This window comes from Podarcis tiliguerta, assembly GCF_965153285.1.
Source record: "Podarcis tiliguerta genome assembly, chromosome: Z".
Lineage (NCBI taxonomy): Eukaryota > Metazoa > Chordata > Lepidosauria > Squamata > Lacertidae > Podarcis > Podarcis tiliguerta.
In genome coordinates this window covers 19,029,522-19,048,012 of record NC_139553.1, presented here as the reverse complement: position 1 = coordinate 19,048,012, position 18,491 = coordinate 19,029,522, and the positions used below count along the sequence as shown (strand labels likewise).

Sequence of the window (18,491 nt, the reverse complement as noted above, 5' to 3'; positions counted from 1 at the left end):
TTGGCAAAGTAAACCATTTTTTGACTTACCAAATGTGTGGCCTCTTGTCTGCTAGGGTAGTGGAAAAGGCTGGAAAGAGCTTTTAAAAGGGGACATCCTGTATTTCCATGTTTTTCCTTGCTGCATGTTTTATGTTACATCTCTGCTGGTGTTCTCTCACCATGCGAGATCTTTTAAACTGGAGATGCCATGGGAGTTTGAACCCAGGACCTTTTGCATGCCAAGAGGGACTCTGCCACTGAGCTGCAGAGGCCTTTCATAAAGGGATTCATCCAGCAAATGCTGCCCCGTAATTCTGTATCCCCTCAGTCAACAACAACAACAACAATAATAATAATAAGAATTTTATTATTTATACCCCGCCCATCTGGCTGGCTTTCTTCAACCATTCTGGGCAGCTTACAGCATATCTAAATACATAATAAAAAAACATAATAAAAGCATCAAGCATTAAAAACCTCCCGATACAGGACTGCCTTCAGATGTAATTCTTTATCTCCTTGACATCTGGGCGTTACACAGAGATGGCGCCACTACCAAGAAGGCCCTACACCTGGTTTCCTGTAATTTTGCTTCTCATGGTGAGTGGACCAGCAGGAGACCCTCAGAGGAGGACCTCAGTGTCAGGGCTGAACAATGGAGATGGAAAGGTTCCTGCAGGTATACTGGGCAGAGGCCATTTAGGGCTTTAAAGGTCAGCACCAACACCCAGGCCCTGGGGGCAGGGTTGCAAATGCTTCCTTGCTCTCCACAACTACTGCTGGACTCCCTGGGTAAAGAGAAAGGCCTTCAGCACATCACGAGCACAGTCAGCTAAGGATTGCAAAAACTCTCAAATGTCCACTAGATGGCACCAGGCACCAGTTCAGCAGAGGAGCTGGGTAACCCGCAGAAGCATATTTCCCTAGACTACAATAGAGATGGTGATCCATTTTGCCCCTGGAAAGTAACAGGAGACATTGGTGGTGAGTCTTAGTCTACTTTTCAGCAGGAAGGAGGCATTCTCAAAAGCAGAAGGGAATAAAGTGCTACAAGCCTCGTTTGTGTGTGCCAGACCTCTTTAATCCCTGGGTCCATCAAGTGCTAAAATTTAATCATACCAGATCAGCTTCCTGGCAAGGGTGATGACCTATGCCAGTGGTTTTCAGCCAGTGTGCCGTGGCACCATGGGGTACCTTGAATGATGGTCAGGGGTGCTGCAGGCAACACTGGTCTCTGTCCCTATTTCCTTCCCTCCTTCCTCTGATGACCTCTCATGTCTCTGCCTCCCAAAGGCTTGCACAGCTGTTTTGTTGCAGCGGCCCTGGCTACACGCTCCCCAGGAGAATGGTGCCTCTGGGGCTGGCCAGTGGTGCTTCCCAGGTCCCTGTGAGGAGGCACCTCTCTTTGGGGCAGGGGGCGCAGCTCAGAGACCATGGGCAGCAGCTACAGCTGCCCAGAGGACTCCCAAGGAGAGGAGGCCGAGGGAACACCCCACAAGGGAGGGTGAGGGGCTGCTGGCTCTGCAGGCAAGGGGTGACATAATGGCTCCTAAGCCTCACAGCGGTGCTGCAGAAAGAATATAGTTGTCCAAGGGAGCCATGGACTCAAAAAGGTTGAAAACCTCTGGCCTCTGGTGACGTGTAAGGAGAACTAAAGGAAGGGCTCTGTGAGAGATGGCAAATCTCCACCCCTGGCTGCTGACAATGGGAAAGGAAGGCGCTGGAACAGCCCTGGCAATTGACTGCCTAGCCCAGGGGTCAGCAACCTTTTTCAGCTGTGGGCCGGTCCACTGTCCCTCAGACCATATGGTGGGCTGGACTATATTTTGAAGGGGGAACAATGAACGAATTCCTAGGCCCCACAAATAACCCAGCTGCATTTTAAATAAAAGCACACATTCTACTCATGTAAAAACAAGCTGATTCCTGGACCGTCCACGGACCAGATTTAGAAGGTGATTGGGCCGCATCCAGCCTCTGGGTCTTAGGTTGCCTACCCCTGGCCTAGCCTGTACTTGGATACCTGTAGTCAAGGAGAGACCAGCCTGCTTCCAAATAATTGGCTCTGTTGCTAAATTGTCCCAGGCCTCAAAACACTGCAGTGTTTGACCGGAGATGTGTGAGAGCATGGCTATTGAGGCTGAAGGGAGCTGCAGTTTCACAGCAGCTAGAAGGTAGCAAGATCCCCAGTCAATAGTCTCTCTGCAATCCCACCAGGCTATGCAGGTGATCAGGGACATGCTGCCCTGGGTGGGCAGTGAAGCCAGGCCCCATCACTTGCAGGGAGAAGCAGGACAGGCCACAGGCTCTTGTTGATGGAGCTGCACAGTAGCCCAGAAGGCAGACAGGCAAAATAGCAGGAAGTGTCTTGAGCTGAGAGGCTCATCGGGAAACCTGTAGCCCTTTAGACTCCCAGGTCCAAGCAGCCTGGCCAGAAGAGAAAGGAGGATGAGAGCTCCCCAAAATCTATTTTCCAGGACCTGGTCCCATTCAACTGACACTCTGCATGCGTGTACCCTCACCCCAAATATGGGACCACCCATTGGTCTCTGCTGAGAAAAGGGGTGCCACAAGCCCACATAAGGCTGCTAACAAGGTGCACTTGAATACACTTTATTAACTTCTGTCTTTTCCTAGCAAAAGTGATATGTTTTATTTTCCCCCACTACCCACCATACATTTTTTAAATATATATTTTTTAAATTGCTATTTACGTTACAAAAAGAGGAGGGGTTCTCCAGGGCTAATAGTACATGTCTATTTACAGGTCATCTACAGTGAAACAGCATTGCAGCACCTCAGTACAAGAACGTCCAAGGCACCTCCTTGGGTCCTGCCAAGGAAGAGCTAGCTCTGCAAGGCTTCCTCCAGCTTCCGCATGTTGATGGGGGGTATCTTGGCCACCTCAAAGAAGACCCTGTAAGGTAGAGAGAGAGAGAGAGAGAGAGAACTGTTAGGACACCCCACCTCACAGCAGCAGTTTCAACAGCTTTAGAATTGAGAAGGAACTTCACCTTCCAAGTCTTTTTTTTTACAGCCACATTTTTGAGTATGTTACTGAGCCAGCTCCAGTATTTCACAGCTTAGCTCACAGGCTATTTGAAAGACTGTATTCCCTCATATGAACCTGCCTGGGCTTTGAGATATTTGGGGGAGGCCCTTCTCTCCATCCCACCACTCTCCCAGGCACGCTTGGTGTGGGAGAGGGCCTTCTTGGTGGTGGCTGCTCCCAGACACCTCAGGGAGTTGTCTCCTGTCATGAGTGTGTAGTATGAATGTTAGGCCCAAATGAAAATGGAGAATTTGCAGAGCATGATATGCCGGCAAGCGAAGCGAGAAACTAGTTCTATCAAAGAAGAATGTATGATGTTGATGTTGTTTACTGAAAGCAAAAAGCCTCAAACAAAAACAGGGAGGAACTGGCAGTGGGCCATGGAGTTAAAGGTCCGGAACATACTGTCTGCCTGCTCTGAAGTATGACTGAGAAGGGTTTTTTTGATGATAGTCCAGGAGGAGAACAGGAGAAGAACGGTGGAGACAGCCCTTCTGCAGACAACCCATGGACGGCAATGGGAAAGAAGACTATAAAAAAGACCCCTTTGCATGCCCTCAGTGTTGCTGGGACAATTGCTACAACCCAAAACCTACAACCTACATGAAGGGCCATGTGAGTAAGGATGAATGTGTGTGTGTGTTTGAACCTCTTGGTACCAAGATATTCATGTATGCTTGATTATATGAAATAAATGTTACATGAAAGGTGTGTAAACCCAGATCTGGTCTCCAAGGTGTCTTACTGAAAGTCCTATAGAACACGGAATATCACTTGTCTCTCCAGATTTTAAAAGAACAAAGTCACCACAGTTTTGTGACACTCCCTCCCTAGAGAAGCCAGACTGGTTCCCTCCTTGCTCTCCTTCTACTGGCAGGTGAAGACTTCCTTGTTCCAACAGGCTTTGGGGAACTCACTGCTTTTAAGGAAAGGGTGTAAATATTTTATACATCTATATAGTTTTAATCCTATTATTGTTTAGCTGTTTTCTAACAATTCCCCCCAAACACACACCTCCATGCTTGTAGCTTCTTCTTTTTAATCTGTAAGCTGCCTTGAGGCCCTATCAGAAAAGGTGATGTGTACAATAACAATATTTCTACAACCTGCCTTTTCCAAGCCCATCGTCCTTCCTCCAACAGTTCTCCTTCCTTGGAGACAAGGCAAAAGTGGGATAATGGCCCTGATTGCCAGCACTGAGGGTAGCCAAGTAAGCTTAAGCACAGATTTTTTTTTGCAGCTCAGGGGGCAGAAAGAAAAAGCCCTACCGGTGGGAGTACTTGCTGTACACAGTATTGAGTCGTTCATCGTGCTTGTAGGTCAGCATGAAGTTGAGTTTCTTCACCAGAGGGTAAAGCTCTTTATCTTTGTAGCCACTGTAACGTTCTAGTGTGGGACCCTGTTGGGAGAGAGTGAGTGAGTAAGGAGCCTCTTTGCCCTACCCTGATATGCCTGAGGATTCACACAACCGGAGGCTCCTCTAGCAGCTTTCTGACTTGGTTCTGGCTGCCCCACCCAAAGGGAGCCCTGCTTCGAGGGCCTCAGCCTCTTTGCCAGGTTCAGGAGCCACCAGCTGCAAGGCCCTGCCCTCCCTGCCACTGCTCCAAGGCCACCCACTCACCCAGCCCCCGAGCTCTTTCATCCTGAGTGCCAAAAAGAGGCAGGCGGAAGCCAGCTGAGAGGCGCTTTCCTGTACGAAGTCGTAATCCTGTAGGGTGAGCTCGCAGATGAAGCGAGCCAGTGTCAGAGTCTCCATGTTGACCTGTGCGCACTGCAGAGATGGAGAGTGAGAAAGGAGGAAGCCATTGTGAGAAGAGGTCACAGCAGTCCATAGCTGTCAAGCGTCCCTCATTTGGTGGGATCGTCCCTTATCCCAGCGCCATGTCCCTTACAGATGAGGCTTCGTTTGGCTGCTGGCTGGGCTTTCTGCCTCTGGCTCGGAGGGGCTCAGAAGCTGAACATACCTGTGCCCAGAAAATACCTTATTTTGGCTGCTGATCCCTTATTTTTGAGGCTGTCGGTCCCTTATTTTCAAATCTGACAGCTATGCAGCGGTCTGCAGCAAAGAGTCTGCAGCAGTCAGAAGGGACTATCAAATGTGCCTTTGGTAGCTGTCACTGTTATGAACCATGAAACAGGAAACTGCCTTATGCTGACCCTCAATCTAACACAATACTGCTTACAGTGTACTGCTTACACTTACCCTACCAGATGCTAGTGGGGATTGAACCTGGGAACCTCTGCATGCAAAGCAGACACTCCACCACTGAGCTATGGCCTGTATAGCCTAGATTCACAGCAACCTGTGGGTCTTAGCCAACCCTTCATGTGCCCCCAACTAGGAGGCTGCCTGAGGTGGATCTCTCCAGCCTGTGCGCCGGAGGAACAAGACCTACCAGCTCTAGCAGCCAAAGAAGCCCAATTCCTTTCCCTCACAGATTCTAGCACCTTGATCAAAGACAGAAAGAAAACACCCAAGACAAACTAAGGCCATTATTATTATTATTATTATTATTATTATTATTATTATTATTACAGTGGTGCCTCGCAAGACGAAAAGAATCCGTTCCGCGAGTCTCTTCGTCTAGCGGTTTTTTTGTCTTGCGAAGCAACCCCATTAGCAGATTAGCGCTATTAGCAGCTATTAAAGGCTTAAGGGATTAGTGGATTAGCTGCTAAAAGACTATTAGCAGCTTAGTGCCTTAAAAAAGGGGGTGGGGAGTGGAAAAAACCCCGCAGGAACTCGCAAGACATTTTCGTCTTGCGAAGCAAGCCCATAGGAAATTCGTTTTGCGAAGCACCTCCAAAACAGAAAACCCTTTCGTCTAGCGGGTTTTCCGTCTTGCGAGGCATTCGTCTTGCGGGGCACCACTGTATTATCATTATTTAAACTTGTCACTTATTTTTACTTTTTAAGAAAAGTAACTCAAAGTGACTTACCTTAAAACCAGCGTGAAGCCAACAAAACCTAAAACCCACTAATATTTTTTAAAAGGAGGGACTAAAACATCCCACCCATGGAAGGAGGGGCGATTCACCAAAGGAGGACTCAGAAGGCAGCATGGCAGATGCCATGGCAGCAGGCAGCTCCCGAAGCCAGCCAGAACCTACAACGCTACCTGGCTGGCTCCTGGGCTGCTGCTGCCAGCGCCGACACCGGAGAGGAACCGGGGGTGTCCAGAGCAAACCGCAGCCCCCCCCAAGCAACCTTGACCGAGCTGGGACCAAGAGCACCTGGCCATCTGGAGCTCTGAGGTCAGGAGGACCTTGGAGCCACCACGGAAACAGTAGGGGAAGGAGAGAAAGTAGCCCAGGCCCCACCACTTCTGCCTCCACCGACACCAGTGTGGAAACCGGGGGCACCTGGCGTGCCTACCGAGGGAGCCACAGCCTCCCTCCTCCCCAACAACCCAGCGGAGCTCCAACGCAGGAGGGACCTCAGAGCCAAAGAGACAAAGGGGGAGGGGAAGAGGAGGAAGGGAGAGAGGAGCCCCGACCTTGCTACCACCACCCCCGCCACTGAAGAAGAGGAGGAGAGCCGGGAAGGCAAGGGAGGCCGTGAAGGAACACGCAGCTGAACCCAGGCCCAACTGAAGCCTACTTCCCAGGCGGCTGGCGCACTAAGAACAGGCAGGGAGCCGGAGGGAAACCACACAAAGAGAGCGCTGCATGGTCACCACCCTCCCGCTGAGAAAGGAAAAAAATACCCTTTCTTAAAAAACACTATCATCACTATTTTTAATCTATTTTCAAATATTTTTGATTCCCCCCTCTCTCTCCTTTAAAAGTCAACCCCCCCTTTTCTCCCTCGCTTTTTCCATCCCCTCAATTTTTATTTTTACATTTATTTTAAAAAACAACTTTATCTTTATTTTTATTTCTACCTCAAACCCTTCCTTTAAAAATAAAAATGTGGTGCCCAGAAGAGAGCCCTGATCCATCGCAGGCCGCTCCCTGGGATCGCCACTCCAACCCAGATAATCTGCCCCTCTCTAAATTATTTTTCTCTATTTTCTGCATTTCGTTTTTATTTTTATCTCATTTTCTATTCCACCCTCATTTCTATTTTTTGAAAAGAAAGGGGTACAGAATTTTTTTAGTCCCTTTTAGTTTTTAAACCTGGACGTACTCCAAAATAGTCTCCATCCCAAAAATCTCTGAAAGACAGCCTCAAAGTAGAATTATATCGCCCAATCTCATTAATAAACTAAGACTACAAGATATTCACATCAATCTTGGCCAACCGCCTAAAAATCTTCCTACACAAGTTAATAGCCCCAGACCAGACTGGCTTTGTCCCTGGTTGCAATATAACAGACCCCATCAGGAAATTACTGAACCTGATTGAACACAGCAAGGCAACTAAACTCCTACTGACAGTTATGTCCCTAGACATCCTCAAAGCTTTTGATTGCTTAGGCTTAACTAACATGCAGTTTGGCCCCAACTTCCTACAAATCCTCAAACAGATATACTCCCAAGCCTCAGCAAAATGCAGGACTACAATATGGACTCTAATACTACAGTGGTATCTCGGGTTAAGTACTTAATTTGTTCCGGAGGTCTGTTCTTAACCTGAAACTGTTCTTAACCTGAAGCACCACTTTAGTTAATGGGGCCTCCTGCTGTCACCGCGCCACCAGAGCACAATTTCTGTTCTCACCTAAAGCAAAGTTCTTAACCCGAGGTACTATTTCTGGGTTAGCGGAGTCTGTAACCTGAAGCATATGTAACCTGAAGTGTATGTAACCCGAGGTACCACTGTATAGCAATCCAAAGAGGCACAAAACAAGGATGCCCATTGTCTCCCTTCTTATTTATCCTGGCCCTGGAACCTTTAGTAATCCAAATCTGAGCAGCCACAGACATCAAGGGAGTGGAAATAAAAGGCAGAACCTATAAATTAGGGCTCTTCGCAGACGACCTAATGGTCACAATACCAGACGCCATAAGCACAGCAACATCCCTAATCAGGAACTCAACACATTTGCAACAGTATCGGGCCTACAGGTAAATTTTGTCAGAAGTCAGAAGCTATGTGCTTCAATACCCCTCCTCACACCCAAAAAGAACTCACCAACGCCACCAAGATAAAACCACACCAAGTTCAGAGGCCTTGGGGTACAAATAACCAGAAACCTCAATAAATTATACCTCCACAACTACAAGCCCTTGTGGCAACAATTAACAAAGAGCTAAAGAGATGGAACAACATGAACTTCACCCTCTCAGACAAAATAGCCATGATCAAAATGATCACTCTCCCAAAACTAACCAACCTATTCCAAACCCTCCCAATCTGGATTCCCCCAACCCAACTCCGCAAATGGCAGACAAAAACTACACTCATTTATATTCTCACATAAAAAACCAAGAATAAGCCCCAAATAACTGCACCTCCCCTCCTCAGAAGGATGGAGAAACCCCAACATACAGTGGTGCCCCGCAAGACGAATGCCTTGCAAGACGGAAAACCCGCTAGATGAAAGGGTTTTCCGTTTTTCAATGCGCTTCGCAGGACGAATTTCTCTATGGGCTTGCTTCGCAAGGCGAAAATGTCTTGCAATTTTTTTTCGCTCCCCACCCCCTTTTTCTAAGGCACTAAGCTGCTAATAGCCTTTTAGCAGCTAATCCGCTAATCCCTTAAGCCTTTAATAGCCGCTAAACCGCTAATAGCGCTAATCCGCTAATAGGATTGCTTCACAAGACGAAAAAACCGCTAGACGAAGAGACTCGCGGAACGGATTCTTTTCGTCTTGCGAGGCACCACTGTAGAAGCATATTACACTGCCAACCAAGTACGCCATATAACCCTATATATACCAGAAGATGAGACTAGAAAATGGATACACCTAGAGAGGGACACAGTTGAAAATGCCTGCACCACAGCATACCCACTCCTCCCAAACAAACTAAGGAAAATTCCCACAACACTTAACAGGTACACACAGACCATGCTCAAAGCATAGAAAGCAGAAATAGGCAAACTATCCCCAACCCCATCCCCACTAATTCCCCTGGTACACCACCCATTATTCCACCATGCAGCACAAAACCTCCAGATAAAAACCTGGCAAACCAAAGGCTTATATCGCCTAATAGACTTTTATAAAAATAACAAACCTTTGTCAACACAAGAAATACAAGACAAACTAGAAGACACCCAAATGCCCTGGTTAACACAACACCAACTACATGCCCTCTTAAACAACCCAACAGTAAAATCAGCAGCAACTAGGCCCCTGACAACCTTCGAAAACCTCCTCCCCTAACAACAAAGGGACACGGCAAAGGGATGGTATCCGCAATATACAAAATACTACAGTGGTGCCCCGCAAGACAAATGCCTCGGAAGACAAAAAACTCGCAAGACGAAAGAGTTTTTCGTTTTCTGAGCTGCTTCGCAAGACGGATTTCCCTATGGGCTTGCTTCGCAAGATGAAACGTCTTGCGCCTTTTTTTTAAAACCGCCAATGCATTCCTATGGGAAACCGTCAATACACATTGGTGCTTCGCAAGACGAAAAAACTCGTAGAACGAAAAAACTCGCAGAACGAATTAATTTTGTCTTGCGAGGCACCACTGTACTCCAAAATCCCATGAATTCCCCAGACGCAATTAAAAAACAATGAGAGGATGACATAGGCTATGAGATTAACCCCATCCAGTGGAGCAGAATATGGTCTAAACCCCCCCCCCCCAATTAAATCCGTATCAACGAAAAGGAAAGAACTCACTCTGAAACTCACGCACAGGTGGTACCTTACACCAAGAAAACTAGCGCTAATATGCCCAGAAATCTCACCTAAGTGCTGGTGAGGGTGCACCTCCACAGGCACATACCTCCACATGTGGTGGGAATGCCCCCAAATCCAACTATTCTGAACAACAGCCATACGAGACATATGTAAGATAGCTAAGCAAGTATTAGAAACCACCCCAGAAGTGGCCCTACTAAACATCTTCCAAGACAATAATGCCCATTTACACCCCAAAGAACTTATAACCCACCTACTTTCACCAGCCAAAAACACCATAACCAGACACTGGAGGGACCTGTCAGGAGTAAGCATGGACCAATGGTACCAAATAGTATGGGAAACAGCCCTACTAGAAAAATTAACCAATAAACTGAAACTGACACGGGGACAAACAGAAGAAGATGCCTTCACCCCGGTATGGCTCCCCGTTAACACATACACAGCCCAACAGGACAATGACAATAATCCACCAACAGCATACAAATCAATATGGCTAACCTGATCCAAAACACCCACCCACTCACACACACATGAAAACGAAGATCACCACAGCCAATCACAAATGAACAACCATTCCCTAGGCCAACCCCAACTTCTTTCACAACCAAAGGAACACAAGCGAATAGCAGAGAACATGCACAAGCGAAGCTGACACAAACCCACACATACATTAAGTATAGTGGTACCTCGGGTTAAGTACTTAATTCATTCCAGAGGTCCGTACTTAACCTGAAACTGTTCTTAACCTGAAGCACCACTTTAGCTAATGGGGCCTCCTGATGCCGCCGTGCTGCCGGAGCACGATTTCTGTTCTCATCCTGAAGCAAAGTTCTTAACCTGAAGCACTATTTCTGGGTTAGCGGAATCTGTAACCTGAAGCGTATGTAACCTGAAGCATATGTAACCTGAGGTACCACTGTAAAATAGAAACATCGCCACCCGACCCCACCCCCACTCGCCTTTCCCCCCTCCACCTCCTTCTCTTTTCTTCCTAACACTAATGTCTCAACAAATGAAATTGATCGGTAAAAATGTTACTTGGAAAAGAAAAAAGGAGAGACACTGTTCATACTTTTGTAACCAAGAATTTTTAAAATAAAAATACATTGAGAAAACAAACTATATCTATCTATCTATCTATCTATCTATCTATCATCTATCTATCTCAAAGGAGGACTCAAATCATTCAAATCCAAATGGGATCCTAACAGCAAATACACCTTTTGTGTCAGTCGCTGTTATGAGCCTCATAGAGGAAGCTGCCTTACGAGCCAGACCATTGGTCTATCTAGCTCAGTACTACCTGCACTGACTGGCAGCAGCTCTCCTGGGCTTCAGGCAGGGGACATTCATACCTCTACCAGGAGATGACACTGGGGATTGAACCTAGGATCTTCTGATGATGGCCTGGCCGAAAAGAAAAGGCCCAGGTAACGTTTCACAAACACAGGGGCCAAACCCGAGGGTTGCTACTGACCTTGGCATATTGCCGGAGGAAGCGGTAAGCGATGGGGATGTTGATGTCATACTTGAGCGCTATCAAGATACTCTTTTCAGTGCAGAGGAACACCTTCCTATCGTATGCATCATCACAGATGTACAGAAAGTCATCCACACAGGGTGGGCAGCGCTCCTGCAGGGAGAGAGAGGAAAGATTGGGTGGGGAAGGGGTGGTTCCTGCTACATCCTTTAAACAATCATTAAAAAACAGCTAAACATTGATAGAACTACACACACACACAGACTCAAAAAAATATATTAAAACTCTACAAAAAACCAACACAGTGCCAGTCTTTTCCTTAAAAGCAGTCAGCTCCCCAAAGCTTGTTGGAACAAGAAGGTCTTCACCTGCCTGTGGAAGGACAGCAAGGAAGGAGCCAGTCTGGCTTCTCTAGGGAGAGAGTTTCTAAGTTGTCCGAGAGGAGCCACCACCAAGAAGGCCCCATCCCGCATCCCCATACGGGCTAGCTGATGTTTCCAAGCACTTTTCAAAGGCATCCCTACAGTGGGCATGCTACAGTAGTTCAGAAGGGAGGTGACTAAGGCATGCATCATGGTGGCTTGCTGCTTGGGCTAACCTCAAACTTGGAAGCAATGAGGATGGCTGTGGAGCCAATGAGCTGCAGCCTGTCTCGCATGGTGGTCTCTTTCGCCAAAAAGTGGTCCAACAGCTTGACTGCCAAGTAAAGTGTCTCATGATTGAGCTCAAAGTTCTCCTGAAGAGGGAGGCAAAATAAGCCAGGTTACACATTGCTCAAAGACTTCCTAACCCTAACTGAAGTCCTAAAGGACAGAAACTTGAGGGCTGTATTATTTTTAAAGGCAAGCTGGTCCTGCCAGGATGTTAAGAAACATCCTGGATCTATACCCAGCATGGCTCTTGGACAGAAAAGGGTTTTTTCAGTTTGGGCCCCCTGTATGTAGCAGCAGCAGCAGCTGTGCCCCTGAGCTGCCACCCCCTGTATAGTATTTCCCACCAGGAACAGGATTTGAACTTGCTCCCACCTTCTGCTCCACATTGCAGTGCTCCAATCCAATGACCAAGAACTTCAGGGTCAATGGGCAACGTTGCAGGAAGAGTGCCAGAGGATGGGCTAGCTCCCATCCTACACTGCAGCTGTGGACAATTCCCTCCGTGGAAAGTCACTGAGTCCCAAACAGACCTTTTGCTATTTCCTTCATTGCTAACAGTCCACCTACAGCTTTCTTCCTTGCCCAACTAGGCTGTCACAAGCAGGGGGACATGAATTGTGTCGCTTGGATGGGTGGATGGATGCCACCTACATAGGCAGCATTGTAGGGGGTTGGACTTATAATAATTTATTATTTATACCCCGCCCATCTGGCTGAGTTTCCACAGCCACTCTGGGCGGCTCCCAATCGAGTGTTAAAAACAATACGGCATTAAATATTTCATATAGTTCCCTAAACTATGACTAGAGGGCTCTTGGAGAAACCTTCCAACTCTACCATCCTGACACCCACCTGCACTTCCACCATCCAGTCCACCAAGATGGCCCGCATTTCTGTGGTGATGTCAGGCTGATCCTTCATGTAGTCTGGGAGCAAGTACCTCTCCTGCAAAGGAGGGAATAGATGAGAAGGAGCTGTGCCAGCAAGGTGCCCCTGCCCACCCCCAGCAGCCACCCAAAACTTCCACAGGGATGAGGACTACCAAAGAAAAGCCCTTGTTCTAGGACCAAGCAAAAGGCCAAAGCAATTGGCACATGGGTGGTGCCAGAATTTGCACCGACTATGGCTTCTTTTTGGATTCACAGAAACTGAAATTACGCAGAGGCACACTGCCTTTGAAGGTATAACCACCCAATATTGGCAATTTCAACTCACACACACCCTGGTCAGCTTCCTTTGCTCCAGGGGGCTGAGCTGTGGAGTAAAGGAAGCACACCCACCACCCCAGAGCTCATCCCCACACTACCTCACGTTCCCGCATGTACATAAAGATGTCCAAGGCATATTCACAGTTGGCGTAAGGGTCGCCCGGCTGGCCATTGTTGTCGACTGGAACGACCTGCACATCACAGTATGAGTGTATAAATATAGATACAGAGAGAGGGGGAGAGAAACACATTCCAGGCCTCAAACTGCTTTATTTTCTACTTAGAGGAAATAAAACCAGTTTCAGAGAACTTAGTTCAGCTCTACCCTTTGGATGTACACAGGAGCTCTACTCCTGAGCTACAGCCCTTCATCAGTCTTCCCCCCTAAGTGCTCATAGCAGTGTGGGACTGGTGGGCTTCTAATTGCAGTAACTTGCAGCTGGGTCTGTAGACATGGGCTTAAATGCAGGAGAAGTCCACGGGCTCTGGATGCAGGCAGAACTGCACAGAGGTGTGGAGTGCACAGAGCCACAAGGCCCATTGCATGACCTTTGTTATGTGACAAGCTTCTGAGAAGATGCCTAAAGCCATCCAGCAGACAGGAAAGGACAGCAGCTCAGGGGAAGAGCATCTGCCTGGCATGCATATGTTCCCAGGTTCAATCCCTAATGGCATCTCAGAATAGGGCTGTGAATGTCCCCTGCCTGAAACCTATGAAAGCTGCTGCCAGTCAGTGTAGAAAATACTGAGCTGAATGGACCAATGGTTGGTTTGACTCATTATAAGGCAACTTCCTGTGTTCGGATGTAGATCCATCAATGTCTGCAAACCATGAAAGCTGCAGAGAAGTGGACTTCCTCGTTTCCGCAAAATGGCAACTGGACTGAGAATCTGATGGCCCCGTCAGATGTGGCTTCATAGAGCGAGGGGAAGAGCGCGAGGGTGACACACCTCCCTCCAAAACCCCAAGAGGAGCATTGGGGTGCCTCGGGGTCCTGCAGCCTCACGGAGGCCCCACAGTTTGTCCGTTCTCTGCCTCTGTCCCAAAAGGAACGGAGAGTTGGGGGGGGGGGAGCCAAAGGAGCCGACGGGCTAAGCACTATCGCAGCTCTATGGAATGCAAAACCACTGAATCTAGCCACAAGCTGCCAACATTCCAGACACTGAACTGCTTGGAAGGTGAAGAAAAATTGATTAATTTGGACAATCTGGCAAAAAACTGGGAGTGAAAAAAATAAGTCCGCTCCCATTACTGGTGCTATAGGCACGAATTATATGCAAGTGAAGTGTGGATGAAACTCTTTTTGGAAGATAACTAATGAATTATTAGAACTAAAAGAATGCATGTTGCTTTTGCTTACATCAATCTCAAAGATTGGACTTATCCTCTAAACCTACGCTATCTTTGGTAAAGAAGTCTTTGAGCCCTCGGAGTGTTGAAGACATCTAACCTAACAGAATAATTGTGGATTTGTTTAAGAAAATAAAAAAGGACTGTAATATTCATTGCAAATACTGGCCTGAATTAATTTTTAGAATGAATCAGTTTTATGTATATTGGTAATTCAAAACTATTTTGATATGAATGGATATTAAGAAGGAGATTGTTAAATCTGCTAAAATTCATTTTTGTGACTAAAGTGGAAGGCGGGGGGGCGGGCGAGGAGGCTGAATGTACTGGGCTATTTTACTGAGTCTAGTTAAATGGCCTTGACAAAGTGCTGACAAAGTTAAAAGAATACTGTCCTTGGTGGGAAAGAACTTTTTGTTTTGGAATTTAATCTCGGAAAGGAAGCTGGGATAAGGGGAAAGAACTCACCCCGCCCCCATCTTGAACCACAAATGCCAGAAGCAAAAATTTCAATGCTGAAACTAAACAGCGTAGTTGACTTGCTTTTAGAATTTAAGAATTTAGGCAGCTTTTCAAGTTTGGGAGAATACTAAATTACTGTCAGAGGCTGTGGGACAACTTAGAGAGGTGAATGCACAAACTATTAAGGTTGGAAAGGCTGGGGTGCGAGGTTTGAAGAAAATACAAGGGAAAGTAAGGTTGGTCTATAATAAAAATGATACCTTGTGTGAATTGATTTGGGAAGTTTTGACGGTGATGGAGATGAAGCAGGAAAGGCTGGTAAAGTGTATGAGAGGCTACCATATGTGGTGGCAATGTAAAATTATTAAGAAAGCCTGGGATGTGATACATAAGGATTTGAAGAAAATGTTGAAAGTGATTTTTGTTAAAATTGAAGCTGTGATTCTGGAAGCTACAGGACTTAATGGATTTACCATGCAAAAGGCTTTGTTCCTGCATCTGAGAAGATTAATTGAATTAAAACAGCCAGTTGGAGTTCCTGAACCCGTTTCAAAGGCAGCCCCATATAGTGTGTTACAGTAGACCAGAAGGGATATAGCTAAGGCATGTGTCACTGTGGCCAAATCAGACTTCTCCAGGAATGGGCACAGCTGGTGCACTAGTGCAAATGCACTCCTGTCCACCCCAGACACCTGACTCTTGGAGCACTCCCAAAGTGCAAGCCTGCATCTTCAGGGGGAGTGTGACCCCATCCAGGACAAGCTGAACCCCTATTCCCTGTTCTGCTTTCTGACTGACCAAGAGCTCCTCTGTCCTGAGTTTTAAGTTCCTGCTCTCAGTGGTCAACCAGTTGCCCTAAGGCAGGACCAACCAGTTGCCCTCAGGCAGAACCAAAGCACAAGAGCAACACTCTCCCCTCCTGCAATTTCCAGAAGCTGGTATTTGGAAGTCTTACTGCCTCCAGCCATGGACGCAGAGCACAGCCATTGTGGCTAGTTGCCATTGATAAAGACACACCTCCGTTGTCTCAGAGCAAGTGGGGTTCAGTGCCGACGCCATTTGATCCACCGATGTCAGGGAATGGTCCATCTCCTCTTCTTCGGCCTGAATCGCACCCTTCTTAGCAAATTGGTCAGAGTTTGGTGGTGCTTCCTCAGAGGCAGCTTTGCTTAGAGACCTGAAAGGGGACAGAGGGATAGTTCAGAGTTGTAATGGGACATTAGGACTGCTTGGCTGGGGTGGAATGCCTCACCCCAAGCACCTCAGTTAGCCACAAGGGACAGGCATGACTACCAGTATTAAAAGAGCCTTCTGCATGGGCAGTGAGTGCTCTAACCACTGATCCCTTCCTTACCTGGACAGGATAATGATTCCAACTGAGAAAATAGAGAGATTGTGGGGGATGGGAAATGAATCCCCAATATTTGTAGGCATCTATGATGGAACAGGGAGGAAAGCTGCTATATATGCTTCAGTAAACATAGACCAGCCTAGCAGAGGCAGACAGAAGCCTCTCCTAAGCAGGTGGTACATGCAGCCATCAATGCGATCCATTCTCCTTGTTAGAGATAGGCAAAAAGCCACTGACATGCGAGAGGCTGGTGCCACAGTTTGGTTCGACGCCTGGCTAGGTGCCACCAGCTCCAGACCACTTAGTAGGGTTTTTTGTGCTTTCATGACACAGGGGTAGATCCCAGAAGTGGTGGGAGGGGAGATGGGAGTACCCCAACCCAACATGTGCTCAACCTCTCACTTTTTCACGACGTGTCCATCGCTCTCTGTGACTTGAGGCAGAGTTGTTATCTCTGAGGCTTTCTTGGCCACCTCCTTCTTCCCTTGCTTCTGTAATGACGTGTGGGCCTGCAGGGGAGAGGCAGAGAGGCCGTTACCTGCACACATCCACTTTGATGGAGGCTGCAACCTCCTGGTTTTAGAAAGGCTGCCCCACAGCTAATTCATTTTTAGCCCTGGACAACAGTGGGAAAGGATCCATTCTTCCCAGGCAAGTTAAGAGGGGTGGAGAGGCAGGCAGGTTGCTAATGGCACCGTCACAACACAGGCAGTGGGTCACCCCAACCCTACCCCCAGGAAGAAGAGCACATACTTACATTGGTCATATCCCCAAATGCAGGACGCTTTCGGCAATCCCCGAGGGGTTGGGGTCGCTTTGCCAGAGAGCTCAGCTCCTAAGATAAAGAGAGGTTAGCCAAAACAGGCCTGTGTTCAACAAGGGCACTCACCTGAACTGCCTCAAACCACCCCTTCCTCTAAACCCAAAGCCTTGTCCTTGCAGACACAGACCCCTCTCAACACATGGATAGCCAGCAATATGAGAATGGTTAGTGTCAGATTGGGACCAGGGTCCAGATCCTGGCTCTCAGGCTATCCTACCCTACAGGGTTGTTGTGGTGATTAAAAGAGGAAGGAGAGAACCATGGACGCCACCTAACACTCCTTGGAGAAAAATGTGAGACAGAGATGCTATTAAAACACACACACTCACACACACAACCACACTGCAGAAATGTCCCAGAAAGGTGCTGCCCAGGAGCAGTCCCAGACAGCAGTGGCGTAGCGTGGGTTGTCAGCACCCGGGGCAAGGCAAGTAATTTGCACCCCCTAACCCGTGGATTTGCGCCCCCTAACCCTACCCCCCAGATGTTGCGCCTGGTGCGGCCGGCCCCCCTTGCACCCCCCACGCTACGCCAGTGCCAGACAGACATCGCTTGATACAGCAACCTGCCCTCAAGCAAGAGGTTGGGGTGGTAGGATGTTCATCACAGGCACAGCACCTCAGCATGGGGTGTGGGGAGAGTGGATGACAAGGCCTCCCTCCTCCTAAACTCACCTGCTGCGCTTCGGCATTATCCACATCCGCAGTTGCTCCGTCCACTTGGGACGGCACGAAGTTGCGCGGACGTGGCATCTTCCCAACTAGAAGCCAATCTCTCCAAAGAAACCTGGGGATGCGGAAGAGTGGAGGTTGAAATGCTAACATCTTGGAGGGCAACACACCAGAGGGGACTTCCTGCCGCCGCCCCCCTCCCCCGGCGCGCAGAGCCCCCCAGCAAGCCTAGTTTTGCCCGACGGGGGCAAGGACGAGGAACAGCGGCTGAGCGACTGCTTGGCTTACAGGGCAGGGGAGTCCCGAAAGGAAAGACCTGGTAACAGCTGGGCACCCTGAAACAATGCGTGGTCAAGGAGGACGCTGAAGAGTTCAAGGGGGTTTGGCCGCAGAGCCGCAAGGGCAAGGCGTGCCTTGGGCATCCAGAGGCGGCGGCGGTGGGGGCGGACTCATATCCAACTCCCAGGGTGAAAGTTGGACGGGGATCCTTGTCCCCGCAGGAATCCAGCGGGGAAAGGCTTACCTCCCGGGGGACCCAGACCAGATCACCTGGTTACGTACCTGCTTTTGCTTTTTTTGCTGCTGCTTCGCTTCTTCCACTGTACAAAAATGCGTTTTTAAACATACGACGTGGGTGGAATGGCGGCCTCCGATTGGCCCCCACAGCAGCCAATCTGAGAGCCGAAAATGCCCGCGGA

At 48.2% G+C, this 18,491-nt stretch overlaps 1 protein-coding gene across 2 annotated transcripts; it reads right to left on the bottom strand.

Moving 5' to 3' along the window:
• Positions 1-326: 326 nt before the first annotated feature.
• CCNB3 (cyclin B3) lies at positions 327-18,488 on the bottom strand. Of its 2 annotated transcripts, none has more exons than XM_083423884.1 (12): positions 18,355-18,488; positions 17,797-17,908; positions 17,057-17,134; positions 16,702-16,808; positions 15,966-16,125; positions 13,234-13,326; positions 12,780-12,872; positions 11,873-12,010; positions 11,272-11,427; positions 4,655-4,804; positions 4,302-4,432; positions 327-2,898 (listed from the first exon to the last, which is right to left on the bottom strand). In XM_083423884.1, exons 2-12 carry the CDS (start codon positions 17,872-17,874, stop codon positions 2,829-2,831), a joined length of 1,254 nt encoding a protein of 417 aa, XP_083280010.1. In that variant the 5' UTR covers positions 17,875-17,908; positions 18,355-18,488; the 3' UTR covers positions 327-2,828. The 2 variants fall into 2 exon arrangements, with proteins under 2 accessions (XP_083280010.1, XP_083280011.1); XM_083423885.1 differs by lacking the exon at positions 18,355-18,488 and adding an exon at positions 18,082-18,230.
• Between the last annotated feature and the right edge of the window lie 3 nt (positions 18,489-18,491).